The following is a 22,260-nucleotide window of genomic DNA, read 5'->3' as shown; positions in this document are numbered from 1 at the left end:
AAAGTACATCACCAAGGTGTCAAAACTACTACTCGGGATTTCTTAGAGATAGAAGCTAAAGGTTATAATGATTTATGCACCAACATCGAGCCATGATGATGACGAGGTTGAAGAAATGTACACAGAAATTGACTCTTCTAGATGAGCAGAAAACCCACTACACTATCATTATGGGGGACTTCAATGCTAAGGTTGGAAAGAGACAAAACAGTGCAGAAAGGGGAACTATAGGAAATTTTGGAATTGGTGAAAGAAATGAGAGGTGAAAGACTTGTGGAATTTGCAGAATCTCGAGGATTGTCAGCAATGAACACTTTTTTCAAGAAAAGGGTGAACAGAAAGTAGACATGGAAGAGCCCAAATGGATTAACAACTAATAAAATTGACTTCATCGTCACTAACAGAAGATATATCATGAATGATGTTACCGTCCTGAACACGGTAAATTTTGGAAGTGATCACAGAATGGTAAGGTGCACACTTGATATAGATGTAAGAAAAGAAAGGAAAAAACTGACTCGAGTAAATAATACGAAGGTCTTTGAGATAACAGAAGAGGAGAAAAAGCAGTATGTACTGGAACTTAAGAACAAGTTTGAGCTTCTGCAGACTGCTCAGGATCAAGATGTCGATGAGGAATATTACAACTTTTTGAAAGCGATAAAGCCCAAGAAACCTATAAGTAAAACGAAATCCAAAGAAGAAAAAATTAGTCAAGAAGCACTTGTCTTGATGAACCAAAGACGACAAATGAAGAGCAAGAAAAACACTGACAAGGAAAAAATTGAGTATATTGAGTTATGCAAAGCCATTAGAAAGAGACTCAGAGAGCACATAAGAAGATTTAACACAAGAAAAGTAGAACAAGCATTAAGGGAAAACAAAGGACTTAAATCAGCAGCCATGAGCAGTAATACAGAAAGACAAATGATACTGAAACTGAAGATTAATGATGGTGTACTTATAAATAGCAAAGAAGACATAATTCAAATAGCAGAAGACTACTATAGAGAATTATATAAGGAGCAAGGGGATGATGCCAGCAGTGGGGAAGATGGATCGCAAATTACTAACACATACAACATACCCAATATCCTTCCTGATGAGGTAGTACATGCATTAAAGAAAATGAGGAATTAGAAAGCCCCGGGGGAAGATGAAGTTATTATAGAGTTGCTAAATTGTGAGGAAGACATCGCACAAAAATTGGCAAGACTCTTCACAAAATGCATTAGAAAAGGTGTTGATACCTAAGGAGTGGAATAATGCAATCATAGTTTTGCTGCATAAGAAAGAAGATAAATCAGAAATTGGAAATTATAGACCAATTAGCTTGTTATCCCACATATACAAGTTATTCACAAGGGTCATTACTAACAGATTAGAAAGCATACTTGATGAGAATCAACTGAAAGAGAAAGCTGGCTTTAGGACAGGATTCTCAACTACGGATCACCTTCACACAATATCACAGCTAATGGAGAAAGCAAATGAATATAAAACACCACTATGCCTGGCATTTGTGGATTATGAAAAGGCATTTGATTCCATACAGCATAAGGCAACGTTTCGGCCACTGGAAAGAAGGCATAGATACCCCATATATTATGATTTTGAAGAAAATATATATGAGAACACTACCTCCTTTATTAGACTAGACAAAGACAGTAGGAAATTGAGAAAGGAGTTCGACAAGAAGAAACAATGTCTCCGAAGTTGTTTACTGCTACTCTTGAGGAAGCTTTCAGAAGATTAGACTGGTCGCAGAAAGGAGTCAGTGTGAATGGAGAGTACCTAAACCATTTACAATTTGCAGATGACATCGTGGTCATAAGCCATGATCCCAAAGAATTAGAGGAAAATAGTCAGTTATACAGCGTTAATAAGGATTTTGGACTAAAGATGATTATGGCTAAAACAAAAGTAATGATCAACAAGTATGCCACAGAAATGGATATAATGATTGGAGCAGTAATTGAAAAGGTGGAGTCATATACTTATCTGGGACAAGTCACTGGCTGTAATAATGATAAATGGCTGGAAGTCAAGGGAAAAATAAATTTTAGATGGATAACATTCAGGAAATATAGTTACATACTGAGGAGCAATATCCCAATTTGTCCGAAACGTAAAATAATGAATGTATACTCCCCCACCATGATTTATGGAAGTGAAACTTGGGCACTCACCAAAAGAATGGAAGAGAAGCTGAGAACGACACAGCAAAGAATGGAACAAATTATATTGGGAATCACTGTTAGATAAGAAGAGAAATACATGGATTAGGCAGCAAACTCAAGTAAAGGATATTCTTATCAAAATTAAAGAACTAAAATGGTCTTGGGCAGGACACATAGTGCAAAGACAAGATGACGGATGGACTAAGAAAATAACTGAATGGTACCCAAGAAGAGCTAGGAGAAAACCTGGAAGACAAAGATGGAGATGGACAGATAAAATTCATGAGTTTTTGGGTAGTAAATGGATGGCTTGCACAAAACAGAAGGAACTGGAAAGTTGCTGGAGAGGTCTTCATCCTGCAGTGGATTGAAAATGGCTGATGATGATGATGATGTAGTAGGCGCTGGTCATTGTGATCACATTTGCAAATTCAATTTTAATTCTATTAAATAGCGATTTGAATAAGTGAAAATAGGAGGAATATTATCCACAGTCTATAAAAGTAAAGATATAAAGCACAGATTTACACCTTATTACCTTACAAATTAATAAAATTAAATTGTATGTGAAAATCAAAAAAATATTTCCACACGTTAGCAAAATAAAAGTAAATTTATGCTTACATAGCTTAATTAATACTGTTATATATACATACTAATTTATATTTCTGTTCACTGACTTTTTTTCTTTTTTTTTTTTTAGTTGTAAAATTTAGGACAGTAAAAACGATAAGCAATCAATAACGAAGAACATGGCATGCACAAATTGCAACTAACACGATATATACAAGTGAGATATGAAGTAACAAGTTTACGAAGCTTAAAAAATAGTAATGAAGAGAAGAATCTGAAAATTTATTCGTGTTTTTTATGATTGAAGATTTTGTGGAAGAGGTAACATGCTTCACCATAATAATGTAAAAATGCACAAAATTCCAGTCATCGGTATTATCACAAATGTAATAAGATCGAGTTTACTACCCATTTATAATAGATTGCACTAACAGAAGAGCCCAATAAACCAGAAACTGCAAATTATTTTTATTGTTTTATGGTAGTAACCCCCCAGGGGCTCACATCTTGTGAGTATGGGTTTGACACACCCAGGGTCCTGAGCTAGATATCATCATTCTTCTCTTTCTTGGTGATTCCCCTCTACCCGTCTCTCTCTCTCTCTCTCTCTCTCTCTCTCTCTCTCTCTCTCTCTCTCTCTCTCTCTGTGTGACCTGAAATTTTTGTTTTTGGCTGGTGTAGTGTAAGCCTCAGGCTTATGGTTAACGATGATAATAATAATAAAGAAAGTGCTTTAGAAAAATATCACAGAGGTGTTCAAAATTGATTCTGATAACTGAACATGTGATAACAATGAAAGTGTAGTGCATTTTAATGTTTTGAATTGGTTTTTTAAAATTTGATTCTATAAATCAGCTGATTCTCCTAATCAGTAATCGTGTTAACCAGTGCCTACTTATTTCATTTTACTGTGGGCTCACAATTGTCTCCAACCTAACCACGTGGTTCTTCCTCTCAGCCAATAGCAGTGTTTGTAAACATATTGGCCGCATGTTTTGTTTTTGCATCCTTTAGTTGAAGCGATTTTTTGTGATGTGCTTATTTGACATAAATTTACTGTATTGAATTCGTGCACCTACAACAATGTGCAAACTGATAATATCGCCCCTAATGAATGAAGTAAGAAGAAAATTTCAATTAAAATTAAACAAGAAATAGTGAAAAATCATGGTGATGGTGCTAAAATTAGTTCATTGGTGCATGAAAATGGTTTTTCCCAGTCAGCCATTTCTACCATAGTGAAACAAAAAGAAAACCTTAAAAAAATTAAAGTAAGTGATAAATCTAACACAGTCCAAAAAGTCAGAGAACTAATTGTAGAAATGGAAGGCTTTTGTTGCTGTGGATAAAAGAAAGACAAATACAGGGTGATAGAGTTCCTGGACAATAATACATTTGCAAACGAGCAAAGCAGAGTTTTGATGACTTAAAAGTGATAACTTTTGATATTACCTTCAACTAGTAATGCACGATATTATTAGTCGAACCAGCAAAGGTTGGGACCTTTGCTGGTTCGACTATTTTAGGAAAAGGTCTGATATTAAAAGTGTCAAGGCATAAAGAGGCTTGCAGTGCTGATCAGGTAACAGCTGAAAACTTTAAGGTGAAGTTTCAAACACTCATTGAGAAGTAGGGTTATCATCCTCAACAAGTTTTTAATACAAATGAAATGGGCCTCTTTTGGAAAAGAATGCCCAGGCAAACATACATCACAAAAGAAGAGGCCTTGTTGCCTAGGCATAAGCCTATGAATGATAGGCTTACTCTGCTATTTGGGTCCAACACCACTGGAGATTTTAAACTTAAGCCAATGTTGGTTTACCACTCAGAAACTCCAAGAGTGTTTAAACATCAAAATGTCATTAAAGGCAGGTTTAGTGTCTTCTGATGGTGTAACAAAAAGACCTAGGTGACAAGGCACCTCTTCAATGAATGAGTGTTTGAAGTATTTTGTCTTCAGTCAAAAGTTACTTAGAATAGAACAAACTTCCTTTAAAGACACTGTTACGTTTGGATAATTCTCCCAAATTTGCCTGATCTCTGGAGGAGCGATTTTGCTTTGTTACTGTCAAATTTCTCTCACCTAATACTATTCCTCTGCTTCAACCGATGGATCAGCAAGTGATTGCCAACTTTAAAAAAATTTACATGAAGATGCTTGCCAAGTGCTTTGAAGAGACTTCAGGAGACAGAACCATTACCTTAAAGGAATTCTATCTTAAAAAGGGTTTAACATCTTCGACTGTGTTAAAATCATTGTGAATTCTTGGAATGACATTTCTGCTTGGTGCCTCAATGCATCCTAGAAGAACATATGGCTTTCAATCATCCATGATTTAGAAGGATTTGAAGCTGAAGCTGTTCTAGAGCAAGAAATTATCACTCTTGTCGAATCCTTGGCTCTTGAGGTTGATGTGGAGGATCTGGAGGAGTTGAGGACCATGGAAGGGAGTTGACAACAGAGGAACTCCAAAAATTAGAGTAGATGAGTGAGCACGACAATGGAGATGAGGAACATAAAGAGGATGGCCATGTAGCAAAAATTCAAGAAATTAAGGAAGTTTGCTGTGTGGGACATTGTGAAGAGAACAGTAAGAAAAAACCCACATACTGAAACCACTGAATTGATGACCTGCAGATTTGAAGATCAATTTGATCTTCAAATCTGCAGGTCATCAACCTTCAGAGAAAGCACCAAAAACAAACCACTTTGAACAATTTTTATACCATAAATAGCAAGAGGCAGTGAATAACACCAGTCCTGAAGGTTGTCCTGATATTTTGATGGTAGAAGATTCTCCTTCAATTTCATCAACTCCATCACCACACCACCACCGTTGAAACAGCTTTTCTGGTGTAAGTTAAATGAAAATTACCATTCTTGTTTTTTAATGTTTATAATATTTTTATAATTATCAATTATCATTTTAAACAACATTTGGGATGGGATAAGTAAAAATGTGTCGCCATCAGTATTTTTATCGTTTTTCTTTTTTAAATTTGTATCATGTTTTAATATTTATTCCAGTGTAGAAGAGAGACCACAATTTTATTGCAACTTTTTTTTTTTTTCAGATAAAAGGTGCATGGTATGCACTGGAAAATACGGTATTCAGTATTCTGTATAAAATTAATACAATTTCCATTATAAAAATGACCTTTTAGAGAGAGATAAATAGCTTAGTTATATGGCAAAAATTTAAATTTCTGTGCCCTTAGAATGAATTACCAAAAAGCAATCTGTGATTGGGTTCACATTGCAGTATTTTCACAATACGATGGTGTCTGTGGAATGGATTAATATTGTAAAGTGGTGGTTCACTGTATCAATAACTAACCATATTACTCTTTGCTGTACTTTTTCCATCTGATCCACATCCTACCTGAAATGAATGCCACAGACCTATATACTGTACTAAGATGTGCACTGACCAATCCATAAATAATGGAATAATATTCTTACTATCAAAATTTTTGCATGTCATAAACAAAACACCATATACTGCCCTGACGGCCTGCCTACACTATTAAGAAAGTACCTTGACAGTGTACTGTTATGCCTAAGTCTTTTTGTCAAATGGCTGATTTATTTCTTGTTTCCTAAGTAATAAGGTAATCTGGGTTTGTTATCTAAATGTAAAACCTTGCATTTCCAGTGTTGTTCTTTAAATGTAATATTTTTTTTTCCAATCAACTGGATCTTGTTGAAGTAGTCATACCTTGGTTTTTAACATTTGACACCATCTCAACTGATATCATCAGCAGGCTTTGACGTCAAACCTGTTATGCCTTCATCGGTATTAGCATTAGCATTAGTAGAGGCATATGATGCAAGAAAGCAAGCTTATTCATCATCAGCCAAAAAAAAAAAAAAAACACACCCACTCCCATTTCACCCCTCCGTTCGTTCGAAATACCTGTCCAGTTGAGCTTTAAATTTGTTTAGGCTATCAACTTCAACAACAAGTGATGGAAGTCGGTTCCACCAACCAACCACCCGCTGGCCAAAGGCAAATTTCCGCACATCTATCCGACATCCGTCCTTCCTCAATTTGAATTTATGCCCTCTGAGGTGATTATTCTGAGCAAGATGAAGAATCCCATTGGCATTGAGCATGCTCAAACCATTCAAAGCCTTATACACCTCTATCAGATCACCTTGCCGGTGCCTAGTCTCCAGACTGTGATTTGCAAAACTTAAGCCTTTCTTCGTAAGAGCAACCCTTTGTTCCATTCACTAATCTTGTTGCCCTTCTCTGTACCCGTTCCAGCAGCTCTACATCCTTCTTGAAATGAGGCCTCCAGACCTGTATACAGTACTCAAGATGTGGCCTAACCATTGCCTTATACAAGGGAATAATCACCTCCTTATCCCTGCTAGAAAAATTCCTGTATATCATTGACAAGACACCATGAGCTACTCTTGCAGCTTGTCTGCACTGCTCAGACAATTCATTAGGTATCATTAACAATATCAGAAACAACAAGGGACCCAGTACCAGACCCACTGGAGATCCCCTGATCCAGTAAGAGTAACAGCCATTTATAACCATCCTTTGTCTCCTCTCACTTATTTTTTTTTTAATTAAAACTTCAAACATGAAAAGCATTAGAACCTATAGTACTAAGTACTGTGCACATGGGTTGAAGGTTAAGACGAAAGAAGATAATTGTTCGCATTAGACTTGAATTTCTGTAGGTTGTAATTTTCAGGAAATACATGTGAAGGGGGGTTTTTCCAGAAAACGGAAGTTGAAGGAATAAATGAGGAAGAAGAAGAATTGGTTCTGTGAGGTTGAAGTTGAACAGAAAAAGGATGCTGACTGGTTACGGCACTCCTTCGGACTGGTTTGGAAGAGATAGGGGGAGAATTATAGGAGGGCTGGTTAATAAAGAATAATTTTTTTCCCCACAGTGTACCTTTATTAATCATCCATATTTTGATGTTCCTTTTTAAAGTGGTCCCCATTTGATGAAATGCACTTGCTCCAGCATTTCTGCCACCCTTGAAAAACATGGTTTTTCAAAATGGAAAAGCCATTTTTTGACATGTGTTTGAGAATTGCCTCTGATGTCTTTACAACTTTTTCTGATGACTGGAAATGTTTTCCTTGCAGGTAAACATGTTCCTCAACTGCCCAACAGCCCTGACCTTGCACCCTGCAATGTCAAGGCTGTAGGGTGGATGAGGAACATGTTTGCCAATAATGCTGGCTAAGTACTCGATGACAGTATGAGTAATGTGAAGTCTTGCATTATTGTGATGCAGCATCTATTTGTGTGTAGTTGTGGTCATTCGCAACAAATATGATCCCACAGATTGGGCAATACAATTCTATAGTAAGGTCCTGTAACAGTCATATGATGTGGCACAACATGCCGATAAACCACTCTTGAATGTCAAAAAAAGAGTTGACCATAACTTTTCTTACAGAAGGAAGACACAACATTTGCTTTTTTTTGGTATTGGTGAGGACATAGACTTCTGTACAGAGCTTTGATGCTTACACTCTGAGTCAAAAAGATGAAGCCATGTCTCATCCACCAATATCATCTTGTGCAGAACCTTACCATTTTCGGTAGCCATCTGTTACAGCTCCTGACCAACCTCCATGCAAACTTGCTATTGCTTTGATGTGGGTAGTCTTGGAGCCCAGTGTGCACAAACAAGTCACATGGAAATGGTCATGGAGAATACCATGCATGCTTCCTACTGATATTCGCAACTTCTCTGCCAGTTGCCTTACTGTTATATGACTATCTTCTCTCACGATTACAGAAACCTTTTGACTTCTGACTTAATTCTGTTCACAGCATCAGCTCTTTTTCTGAGTCTCTCAATCTCATCTATTAAAATGCAGGATTTTGACTTTTTCTTTGCTCCCTTTGCATCTACTGCACACAAATGTGTGTGTGTGTGTGTCATTGTTATATCCTGCTACAGTCAGTTCCAATGTACATGCCACTGTCAATACAAACAATAAGACCATGGCTCACAGGAGAGAATTGTCTTGATCAATTCCACTATGAATCATACTACCTTGAGATATGTTTGTTTACCAGCTCTAGTTCTAACCAGTTACAGCTAAAAAAAAATTAAATTTACCAAATATTGTAATATACTGCAGACAAGGCACTCAGTAAAATACAGTAATTATAACATGATGAATTACTTTTTGAAATATTCTATGATACAATTTTAAATATATAGAACTGTGTCAAATAATATCAATTCCTGGTAATGTTTTTGAATTGCTACTCTAACTTAATAGTTCAAAGTATTTCCAAACCATGATATAAAGCAATCACCAGTTCATGTGGATCATTGGCTACTTGCAAAAATATTTTTTTTATTGTTAATAAGTATGGTTGAATCTAGGTTAAAATCATAATCTATATTCAACTTTACTAATTAAAAGTAACCGTTAAATTTAATAGTAGTCAGCAGGCATGTTGCTAGGCCGCCTCTGTAGCCAGGTGGGCAGGAGCAGCAGTGCATAGCACACGCTTCTTGATTAGACCAAGGTTCGAGCCCGTGACCACCAAATGCGGAGGATGTGGAAAGGTCAGGGAATGACCACCGCAAAGCCTCGGAGCAATATGGCTTTAGTTGCTTATGCTCCTAAAAACCAAATAACAAACAACAAGCATGTTGCTAGAGACCTTAAAATACATGGGTTAGGAAAAGAGGTCTTGCCTATATAAGTATGGCAAAATAAAGATTATGCCATAGAAAGTGAAAAACAACCCTATAAATTAAGAAATTCCTTGCTGCAGCCAATGAGATGCTCTGTTCTCATTACCATGATAGCAATGAGCTGAACAAAGTGGTGTGTGGTATGGTTAAGTAATAGCATAATAAAGTACTAATCTAAAAGTGTTAGCAAAATAATTAATGGATAAAAACTACATAGAAAGAGTTGAAAGAACGTTAAGATTTAAAAAAAAAAAGCAAAAAAAAATTAAAATTACAACTGTTAAAGTAAGAATAACTTAGACTTAATAACTTAAGTTATTTAAATCATTAATTCATGTGTATCATTCTTTACTTTAAAAATATATTTTTTTGTTATTAATAAGTACATTTGGGTGAGGATTAAGGATGAGATAGCATTAAATTAGCTTTACATTTTTGTTTATTTTCATTATTTTAAGACACTGAAGATGGGATCTAAAGTAATCCCACAATATCTCGAACATTATTTTTATATCATTATTAAAGAAATAGTTTAGCCAGTAAACCTATGACAGATGCTCATCATCCCTAATTGTCTGATAATGTTTAGTCCTTTGCAGTCTGATGTTGCAATCCAGCACAATATTTTAAAATTACACTTCCAGCTCAATGTCATGGCCATATTAATTTAGCTTTTCATATAAACAACCTGAAACACTAAATCTATGTTTATCGATGTTTATATTCAATTGTTAATTCAAAGCAACATTGTTTTCTTGTAGTTTTCTTTCTGTCAAATGTCATGATGTCACAGACATTAATGTTTCCTATTGTAATATTTATTTTCCTGCTGTAGTGGCTCAGTTATTTGTACTTCTGTCAATATTAGCAATCAGAAAACTAAATCTGTGTTTATATTCAGTTGTTAATGGCAGGTAATGTGGGTTTTTTTTAATCCTCTTCGAGTCTGGGGCGAGCCTCAGCCACCAGACAGGTTGCAGGTGGCGGATAGCAAATGGTCCATAGTATGTGGGTTAGCTGCGAATAACCAATAAGCAGTTCCGGACGAGGCACCAGAGATAACAGAGTGTGGAGGGATGAACTGTGGCAGGTTCATTCCATTATAAATGCTGCAAGAACTCAATGACATCTCTGTATCAAGGCGAGGAAATGCCGCCTTATAAGCATTGCCAACTTGCTGCCTTGCAGGATGAGCTGTTGGATCAGCAAAGGCTAGGGGATGGTAGCCACGATATCAAATCCCTCAGGTTGAGGCATCTGGCCTGCATCCCGGCACTTGGAAAAACACTTTACCGCTAAAAATACCATTATTGCAAAGAAGCCGGATGGACTAAAAGAAAAATGACTTAAGTGCCGAAAAAGGACTATTCATATTGGTACATGAAACATCCATGGAAACTCACACATGACACAAGAGATGGTTACAGAAGCAAAAGAGATGCACCTTAATATTCTTGTCGTGACCAAAACAAGAAAAAAGGGAATGAACAGATTGGAGATATGCTCATTACTGAAGTGGAGTTGAGAAATCAGAAAGAGCTAAAGCAGGTGTTGGTATTCTAGTGGGTAAGAGACTAGAGAGATTTGTTAGAGACTATGATCAAATTAATGAAAGATGCATTAAAGTTATTTTCAACATACACGGGCAGGAAATGGTTATGTTGGGTATATATGCACCTGTAGACGATGTGCTTGATGCTGAAAAGGATAGGTTCTACCATATGCTTTATGAACAAATGGATTTGGTCAAGAAGAACCGACAAATAGTTTTGACAGGAGATCTAAATGGACGGGTTGGATCAAAAAATAATGATGATGTAGTGGGTCGCTTTGGAGAAGAGACTGTGAATGACAATGGTGAGAGACCTATTGGTTTCTGTAAACAGTACCACCTGAAAATTCTTCACACCTTTTTTCAACACTCACAGATATATAAAGGAACGGCCATCACTCCAGCACAGAAATCAATTATAGACTTTATAATTACTCGCCAGAAGTCAGTATGGACAACAAAAGACTGCAGGGTAAATGAAGAGGTGCCAACTGTGGGTTGGATCATTACATGCTGATTGCAGATATATTATACAAATACCAGAATAAAGGACAAGTGAAACCTACTACGGTCAGTAAAGACAATAGGGTAGTACAAGAAAATATTGCTTATAAACTGGAACTACTATCTCATGACAGTATTAAAGATCTTTACCAGAAAAGACTCCAGAACCACCTATCTCACATTGGAGAAATAGAAGAGGTGAATCTTTTATATAACAACATTAAAACCACCATACACAAGGCTGCTAACGAAGCACTAGGCCTAATTGATCACAAATATAAGCAACAGTATTGGTGGAATGAGGAGGTAGAGATTTGGTGAAAAAAAAGAAAAGAGCCTGTAACAAATGGTTAATGAATAAAAATCAGGAAAATAGAGGAGAATACAAAAGGTGTAATAGAGCAGTTAAAAGGAAAATTGCTGAATCCAAGAATGCAGCATGGGAAAAAAGATACAAAGAAATTGACAGCTCATTAGAAGGAACACAGTCATCCGAAGCCTGGCAAAGCTTTAGAGCACTGAAAAGAAATGAATCTCGATCGAATAAGAACTTTATAGATATGCCAACATGGGAAAATCATTATAATAACCTCCTAAACAAAAGATCACAGTATCAGAGCATAATTACTCCTCCATCAGTAGATAATAGGGAGATTTGTAAAAGAATGAGAAGTTTGCCTCAATATGATACGTAGAATACTTCTGTATGATACTCTCCAGAAATTAAAACGAACACAATTAAAAATCCATTTAACACAATTAAAAATTAAGTCAAAAAATAGGGTGAGCATGGAATTAAGTTCCATTCTCACCCCTATTCAGTAATTTTAATTTCTGTGATCATGACATATGGTCGAAAAGCATTGTAAGCTTCAGGAAGGAAAATCGTTTTGCAATTTTTTTTCGTTAAATTATTTTTTTACTTAATTTTTAATTGTGTTAAATTTATTTTTAATTGTTTCCATTTTAATTTCTGGAAAGTATCATACGGAAGTGTTCTACTTATCATGTTGAAGTAAACTTCTCTTATTCTTTTACAAATATTGTTATCAGTGTAGAACGTACTGAGCATTATAACTCTGGTTCATACTATCAAAATAATAGGGAGATAGAAATTACAAAACATCAAGTCCTTGACTGCAAAATTAATGAAGAACAAAAAATCTCCAGGCCCTGGGAGCATAGCGATAGAGCTAATTAAATATGGACCATCAAGTCTATTTGATCTGTTAGCACAGCTGATTACCAGATGTAAACAGCTAAGGAAAACACCAAATGAATGGAAAGTAAGTTATATTTCCTATATATTAAGGAAAGGAAATAAGCTGGATCCAGGGAACTATAGAGGTTTAAGTGTTAATTGTACTATGTCCAAACTACACTCTAAAGTGCTTCAGTTAAAATTATGAGAGGAGGTAAAGGATAAGATAAGTGAAGAACAAAGTGGATTTAGGTCAGGTCGCTCTTGTGTGGACAATCTGTTTGTTATACAACAGCTGATGGAGAAAAGAATAAAAGATACCTTCTTTGCCCTTTTCTATTTTGAAAAGGCTTATGACTCCGTTCCAAGAAAGGAATTATGGAATGCCCTTGAAAATATGTCAGTTGATCCAGAGCTTGTGGAATTGATTAGGGAATTGTACAATAATAACAATATATTAAAGTTGGGAATACTTTATCTGACTCAATCTATCCAACAAAGGGTCTGAGATAAGGATGTAGGTGCCTCCATGGGCAGGAGCAGCAGTGTGTAGCACACGCTCCTTGATTAAACCGGGGTTTGAGCCCGTGACCACCAAATACGGAGGATGCGGAAAGGTCAGGGAATGACCACCGCATATCCCCGGGGCAATGTGGCCTTAGTTGCTAATGCTCCTAAACAACAAACAACAACCTTTAATGCTTTCTTGGAATGTGCTCTACAACAATGGAAAAGAAGCTATTATGGAATGAGAGTACCAATTAATGACAGATATCTTTGGAGTCTAAATTTTGTGATGATCAAGTTATCATTGCACAAGAAGCTTATGATTTAGAATACATGCTGAGAAAATTGCATCTTACTTATGACCAATGGGGCCTCAATACAAAGACAGAATACCTAAGCACAGTGGAACATCCTGATGAATTGAAAGTGACACAGTCGATACATCTAAAACCTGTTGACTTTTTCAAATATCTTGGATCTAGATTAACTAAAGAAGGATTGGGGAAAGAGGAAGTTTACGCAAGAATTCATCCAAGTAGGAAGATTCTTAGTGTCCTAAACTCTATATGGTGGGACAACAATATCTCCTGTAGAACTAAAAAACATATTGGAATTGGTACTTTGCTACGGATGTGAGGTGTGGACACTGAAAGACAATGACAAAAAGAAGCTTAGATCCCTGGAGATGGACTACCTACATCGGAGTGCTAGGGTTTCTAGGCTAGAGAGGATAACGAATGAGGTAATAAGACGATGTATGCACGCAGATGAAGATATTATAGAACAAATAGAAAATATGAGGTTGAGATGGTTTGGACATCTACTTCGCATGAATGAAGTGAGATGGCCTAAAATTATATATGAATGGATACCACAAGGGAAGAGAAGGCGAGGACGCCCTAGAAAAAACATGGAAGGAAAGTGCACTATCAGCCATGAGAAAGAAATTTGAAAGCTGAACATGCCCATGTCCGGCAACTTTGGAAAATGGGAACGACAAGGCGGTGATCTGCCATATTAAGTCGAACATAGATAGATAATCCTCTTCAAGTTCAAAATCTCAACTGGTGTAACTGTCAACATTTCTGATTATGAAATTTGTTTTCCTGGTGTGCTGGCTCAATTACTGTGCTGCCATCCATTTATACTTCATATAAAGAATCTTAAAGAAACTAAATCAGTGTTTATATTCAATTGTTAATAGTAGGCAGTTCCTCCCCCCCCCCTTCAAGTCCAATGTGAAACTAGCATCTGCATTATTATGAAATTTGTTTTCCTGTTGTACTGCCATTTATTTATACTTCATATAAACAATCTGAAAAACTAAGTTTATTGATGTTTATATTCAGTTGTTAATGGCAGATGATGTTATTTTTTTCAGTGTAGAAGTCAAAGTAATTTATACTCTGTGTTAGAGTGAAGTATTTAGACCTGTCATCAAGATCTTATAAAGGCCTTTCTTATGGTGAAATTGATAAACTGTTAGATCTTTATGGAACAAATTGAGTTTAAAAAGGAACCTCTTACAAATACGATAGTTTCCAACTGTTTCATATGATGTGACTGGATTTCATTTTTACTAAATGAACTAAAGAAATTTTTCAATGTTATTATCAACAGGGGCTAAATGAAAAAACTGATATAAAGAAATATTGGTGTGAGGAATGGACAGAGAGAATTCAGTTTGTCAAGAATGTATTTAGCTGGAAGAGATTTCTAGATAGTTTGGATATTTCATGTCTACCCACCCACAAAAGGAATTCAAAGTCAGTTCTCTAATGTACTATTTTTGATTATCTTTTGAACAATGTGGCAAATATTTTTAAACTGTTTTTTCATCCTGTTTTATATATTAGTTCGTGTGAATCCAAAAATAAATAATTTCTGAACACCGCTTCCATCTAGTCATTTTTTTTGATTTTTAGAGCTGGACTGCATGGGGAAGACAGTGAAAATTATGCTAGACTGTAAAGGATTAATCCATTTAGATAATTACTAATATTTTAAAATGTATAACATAAACCAAATAAAAGTCTAAGAAGATTTCTTGTTACTAAAAGAAATGTTTACTGTACTTCTATAAGTAAAAATTCCAAAACTTTTTCAAAATATTAAAATTATAAATATTCATTTGTTGCTAGAGAGTTGCAGCAGTAAAAGAACCAAGTTGGATTGTTTTTCTTACTCAACCTTCTCTCCTTAAAAATTCTCCTGCTGCCCAGTTTTTGAGAGAATATTATCCAGATGGTGTAGGTCTCAGTCCAACTTGCAGTAGTTGTAGAATTAACCAGAGTAAGTGTAATTACTGATTTTAATATAATAACAATTATAATCTATATAAAAAGAATGTTGAAGGTCATATGATTTTACAAAATAATAAACTTTTGCATCCTAATTATGAAACAAAAAAAAAAATGGTAAGCAGTTCTGTCTGCTATGGTTTTGTACAGTTTTTTCATTAACAACTTCATTTTTTGCTTTTATTTTTGAATGAAAGAATTAAGAGTGAAAAGATATCTAGGGAGAAACAGTTGCCAAGAAAAAATGAGTGTGCCATTTGAGTAATGTTGAAACATGCACAGTAAGAGTTTCTTCAAAGTCCGGGAAATCCTTTTCACAACCTAATCTGTGTAATTATTTTTTGTAAGGATTTTTGATGGAGCTAGTCTACTGCAGAAATTTGGAGGTGGCATAGAAGAAACTGATAAATGTTTTTTTGCAGCAGTGGAAAACTTTTGACTTTGTTTACACAGACTATCAGACATTAAGCAGTCCCCTTTTTAAAAAGTAATTTTAGAAGGGGTGGTCAAAAATTCTGAGAATGAAGTATAAAAGACAGGTACAAAACTGTTTTTGGTTCCCCCCCCCAATGTATTCACTCTGAAGTGTAATACATTTATTGTGTTTAATCTGCAAAGAGTTTAATCCTTCAAAAAAAAAAAAAAAACAGTCCATCAAACCAGACTTCCACAGCTACTCATCTATAGCTACTTTCAGCTGTTCATCATCTTTAAAATTAGTTCCAAGAAGATTGTACTTGAGGTTTTTGAACAAATAATAGTCACTTGGGTGGGACCAAATCTGAGCTATATGAGGAATGATTTAATTTTTCAAATCCACATTAATGAATTTTAACACACATGATCTGGCTTTTGAACAATGAGTGCATTGACTTGGAGAAGTATGTGAGCTGTTCAATAAAGAATGATTATAATTTTTTTTTTCACAACATACCTTTATTATCATCCATGTGGAAATATTTTCCTCGCAGCTCCTTTAACTTTGGAAATATAAAATAAAAATCGCAGAGTGCGAGGTCAGGGCTGTAGAGTGAATGACGAACTTGTTTTACACTAATGCTGGCTAAGTACTTGATGATAGTATGAGCAACCTGAAGTCTTGCATTATGTTGCAGCATCCATCCACCTGCATGCAGTTGTGGTTGTTTGCGACAAATGTGATCCTGCAGATTGTGCACTATAGTTCTATAGTAAAGTCCTGTAACAGGCATGTGATGTGGCATAACATGCCGGTAAACCATTCCTTGAATGTCAAAAAAAGAGATAACAATAACCTTTCTTCAGAAACCATAACTTTTGCTTTTTTGTTGACGGTGATGTGGACTTCCAAACAGAGCTTCGTTGCTTACTTTCTGGTTCAGAGCGATGAAGTCATGTCTTATCTGCCATTATCATCTTGTGCAGAACCTCACCATATTCAGTAACTATCCATTGAAGCTCCTGAAAAAACCTCCATGTGAACTTGTTTTTGCAAGTTTGCATGGAGGTTTGTCAGGAGCTGAATTTTGTGATTGAATCATGTCTATCTTTAAACATTCTAAACCACCTGCTAGCTTTGCTATATGGAAACACATAGCATTCACCATGAGCCTCTTTTAACATTTCATACACTTCAGCGGATGTTTTCTCTAGATGGAAACAAAATTTGAGAGGAGCATACTGTTCCTCATGTATGACGTCGGTTCAGTCTCGCCTATGCAATGGCATTCAGGCATAAACTGGCATTCAAGAGGCAACTGTGCAGTTGCTACATGATGCAGCTTGGTTTGGTTGTGAATTCCACAGCTGACCTAGAAACAGCAAGCAGTACAGTTGTTCATGAAAAATTATGATCATTCTTTATACAGCCCTCATAAAATCCTGTGACTCAGCTTTTCTATTCTTTTTTCCCAAATTGCAGCTTTTAACTTTGACATAAAGCTACCATAATATTCCCCTGTTATTGTGGTTTTTAGGTACAAATGGCATGTTTATACCCAAAACCATATCAATATCAATTTGTAATGTTGATATATGTGATATATATGTAATTTGTATGAAATTATCTAACAGACATTTAGTATTTAGTATTAGTAATGGCCGCATGGTGCAAGAAAGCCTATGGCTTATGCTGCACCAGCCAAAAAAAAAAAAAAAAAATCCGAACAAAACAATGATAAAAACAAAAAATAAATAAATAATAATAATTAATAAAAAAAAAGGAAATTAAACCTATCATCCTATGTGCTTCCCTTACCCGAAAGTACTATCCAGATGACCTTTGAATTTCCCCAAACTGTCTGCCTCTACCACTCATGAAGGCAACTTATTCCAGTAATTTATAACTCTCTGGCTAAAATAAAACTTCCTGCAGTCCAATCTAAACATTTCCCCCCGTAACTTGAATTTATGTCCCCTAGTTCTAGCATCATTTATAATCTTGAAAATTTTGGCCTCATTCATTTTACTGATGCCTCTCAGAGCCTTAAACACCTCAATCAAATCTTCTCTAAGGTGTTTAGCTTCCAAACTCTGCAACCAACATATTCGAAGTCTTTCTTCATAAGGACGCCCTTTTGCCGATCTCACCAGGCAAGTTACCCTTCTTTGCACCCTTTCAAGAAGCTCGATGTCTTTCTTTAGGTGCGGTCTCCATACTTGAACACAGTATTCCAAGTGTGGTCTAACATAAGCCTTATATAATGGGATTATCACGTCCCTATCTCTACTTGCAAAAGTTCGATAGATCATCGATAGGACACCATGGGCCTTCCTTGCAACCTGGTTACAATGCTCAGAGAATTTCATGTCTGACTGTATCGTAACACCCAAGTCCCTTTCCTCCAGTACTAGGTTTAGTTGAACTCCACCAAGTGAATAAGTTATTTTGGGATTACTGTTTCCTAGGTGTAATACCTTACACTTTGTTGGATTAAAGCATAGCTGCCATTTTTCTGACCATTCCTGAAGTCTATCTACGTCTCTCTGAAGAAGCTCAGCTTGACAGTGATCATTAACTACTCTACTAATTTTAACATCATCTGCAAATTTAGACATCACGCCCTCTATCCCTTCATCAATGTCGTTTATGAAAATTAAAAACAACAGTGGTCCTAATACTGATCCTTGGGGAACCCCACTTCTTACATCAACCCAATCTGAGGAATAGCCACTTATCACAACCCTCTGCCTCCTGCCCTGAAGCCATCCTTCTATCCATCTAAGGATTTTCCCAGTGTTTCCAACCTGTTCCAGCTTATAAAGCAACCGCTCATGTGGGACTGAGTCAAAAGTTTTGCTGAAATCTAAATAAACAATGTCGAAATTATTCCCTAAATCCAGCTCGTGAGTGACCCTTTCGAAATAGCAAACCAGATTTGTTAAACATGATTTTCCCTTTACAAAACCATGCTGAGTATCCTTTAGAATTTCAATTCGATCCAAATGATCCTGAATTCCACCCTTGATCATTGCCTCCATGATTTTCCCTACTACTGAAGTCAGACTGACAGGTCAATAATTTCCAACTTCACTTTTAGAGCCACCCTTATGTATGGGAGATACATTTGCACTTTTCCAATCCAAGGGAATCTCCCCAGAGTCTAGTGATGCTCGCATAATTAGCCTCAATGGTTCAATGCACTCGCTTGCCGCCTCCCTTAAGATTATAGGGTATATTGCATCAACTCCAGGAGCCTTACTGGTCTGTAGGCTCGAAAGTTTTTTCATTAAATAATCTTGCGAAATTTCAATATCATTAATTACATATTTTTCAACTTCACTCCCACAATTTCCCATTGCCACAAAAGGTTTCTCATTTGTAAATATCGATGCAAAATAACTGAGTTCATCTGCAATGGCAGCTGGTGTATTTAATGCTATCCCCTTTCCCTTACGTAAAGGTCCGATCTGGTTTGTCCTGCTCTTCTTGGCATTTATATATGTGAAGAATTCTTTATCCTCCCTCTTTGCTCTGTTTGCTAGTGATTTCTCATAAACTGCCTTTGCCTGTCGAACCATTTCTGTGGCTCTATTACACATCACCTTGTAGCTGTTATAGGCTTCAGTACTTTTTATTGCTCTGTAACCTTTCCATGCCACCTTTTTCTGCTCAAGTAATGTGGCAACTTCACTATTCATCAAACTTGGAACCCTTCTCGTGGAGTATTTTTTTAATGGTATATATGCATTCAAGGCATCTGTGATTAATGTTTTAAAAGTGTACCACAGTTCAAATGTATTCATTTTCTGCACGATATCTACCCAGTTAATAGAGGCCATGTAGTACCTTAAGGCATCGTAATTTCCTTTTCTGAAATTAAAACCCATTCCTTTGCCTTTTACTTCTGCTACCTCTCTCGTCATCATCCACCGTAGAACTCTGTGATCACTTCCTGCTACTGGTTCCTCTACTATCAGCCCTGTTATGTCATCTGATTCATGTGTGATGATGAGGTCTAGGATATTCTTTTCTCTAGTACTTTCCCTGACATGTTGATACAAATAACAGTCGTCTAGTTGATTTTAAAATTTTGTTCCCCATGTCGAGTTTCCTTCCCATTTACTCCAATCAATTAGAGGCAAATTGAAATCACCCATAATAAGGCATTGACACTTACTTGCCCATTCCATTTGCATGTAGAGGCTTTTGTCATAATCTTCACAATCACCTGGTCTGGAGATTACTCCTACTCGCATTATACCTTTGTTTCCAACTATCTCACACCATACAGACTCTATACTAGCATGTGAAATGTCTGAATCCGGGAAAGCTATCATCGCACTCAGGCTGCTTCTGATAAGAAGCATTACCCCACCACCCTTCTATCTACCCTATCCTTCCTAAATACATTATACAAGCCGTACTTAAACTCATCATCCCCAATTTCTGGGTGGCACCACGTCTCTGTAAGCCACGTCTCTGTCCGCATTACTTGTTTTAACCAGCAGTTCGAATTCGCTCATTTTATTGACGACACTTGTAACGTTACTGTATAAGCAATTAAGATTTACTGTTCCTGTATATTTAACAACCCTAACACAACTCTTGAAGTTTTTTAGGCTCTCTTCCCTGATATTAGCTACCCGCTCACGTGAAACATTTATGCCCCCAGAACATCTAGATAATACGTCCAGTTGGGGTAACAGATAAGAACTCTTAAGGTATGTGCAAGAGTTACTTTGACCAGTATTATCAGATAAACGCGTGTCAGTATTACCCACATCCCCCCCTAACTAGCAGTTTCCCTGAACCTTTAAGGTATCCTCAATAATACTGGCAAAAACTTTTGCACCACATTTGTTTAAGTGTATCCCGTCTCTACAAAACAAATTCCTTCTACCTACAAGTGTGGGCCATGCTGATAGAAATTTAGCCCCTAAAGCCTTGCAGATTCCTTTAAGCCTTGAGTTAATCCACAAGGCTCTTAACATATAATCCCTCCTATCGTGTCTGTGCAGAATTGCAGACACATAGACATTATGGCCTAGCTCGCGACATTTCCTCAGCATGGTCCTGTATTTTTCCAACAAATCGTCAGATCGTGTATGTTTAATATCATTAGTCCCCACATGAATAATAATATTCTCTTTATCCCCTTTAAAATCTGGCAATCTGTTGGTGACATCATCAATAGTTGCTTAAAGCATTTATGTCCTCTAGTACTCCATCAATGCTTTCTAAAAATAGGTAGACTTTCAAATCACCATGTAGTCTTATGCACTGTACTTTGCCAGTTTTTTTTTTTTTTTTTTGCACTTCTTAAGCTGCTTACTGATGGCTTTCTTATTGATTAACTGACTTTCTGTGTCAGTCAATCTCCATTTTAAATTGTATATTTTTTTGAGACAACATACCACATATTCTAAAATATTAAATCCAACTTTTGAAGTGAGGGAAAGGGCTCAGCCTTTATCTTTAAAAATGGGACAAGATTGAATATTTTTCACTCAGTCAACTAGCAGTGGAAAACAGTTTTGACAGCATGTTGGTTTGTTACTTGGTACTATATTGATGACAGTGTCTTAATTGAGTTTCTTTAACTTTGCTTTCTGTTTAATTATTGTTGGAAGAATTATTATTGTTATGTAGGATGCCATACTTATTGTCAGGTTCCCCCCCCCCCATGTTTTGTCATTTTTTTTATTTATTTTTTTTAATTTCTGATATTTAAATGAAAACTTACTACATTGAATTAAATGTTTTAGGAAGAATTCACTGGATGTCTTGCTCACTGGGAAATGTCTTTTCTCAATAAATAAATTAAATAAATCAAAATGTCAGTGCAGTATCATTTAAAAGTCAATTTAAAAAGCATCTTAATGTATAAAAATGTAAACAATACTTTTTAAACTGTCTTTTTAGATTTTATATTAAAGGTTGGCTTTTTCATTTTGTTTCCAAATTCTTTTTTTTTTAACCTTGATCTTTCACTAATTTTCATCACATTTATCACTCAAACTATAAGAGACAATTAGAGAGACACTTTATTGGTAAACCATACAAGTCACTCATCCATAGATAAAAGTTATGTTGCTTGTTTTTAGGGACACTGACAACCTGTTGAAAGCTTATCTTTTACATATGGATGGGCAAATAACTTGAAGCAAAAAAGTTTATATAAGTTGAAAAAGCTGTAAAATGGAGTTGTATATGGAAAATCTCACTCTCTCTCACTAATTTCATAGCTAGATATAGTTTTGCTCATTCAGTATGGATGTTCATCCTGATCATAATGAACATCCAGGTTTTGAAGATTGTTAATTTT

The 22,260-nt window shown here is 36.0% G+C and overlaps 1 protein-coding gene across 3 annotated transcripts in view; it reads left to right on the top strand.

The window, feature by feature from the left end:
* The window catches only part of LOC150075326 (lysine-specific histone demethylase 2-like), a 362,688-nt gene that overhangs the window by 97,687 nt on the left and 242,741 nt on the right, over nucleotides 1-22,260 (top strand). For all 3 annotated transcript variants that reach the window (XM_090389224.1, XM_090389225.1, XM_090389223.1), the window contains exon 7: nucleotides 15,356-15,506. In XM_090389224.1, coding sequence (XP_090245350.1) covers nucleotides 15,356-15,506 — 151 coding nt within the window. The remainder of the gene's footprint in view (nucleotides 1-15,355; nucleotides 15,507-22,260) is intronic.

This window comes from Mastigoproctus giganteus, chromosome 14, assembly GCF_048544385.1.
Source record: "Mastigoproctus giganteus isolate SK-2022 chromosome 14, ASM4854438v1, whole genome shotgun sequence".
In the NCBI taxonomy this organism is placed as follows: Eukaryota; Metazoa; Arthropoda; class Arachnida; order Uropygi; family Thelyphonidae; genus Mastigoproctus; species Mastigoproctus giganteus.
This window is presented reverse-complemented; position numbering and strand designations above follow the sequence as displayed.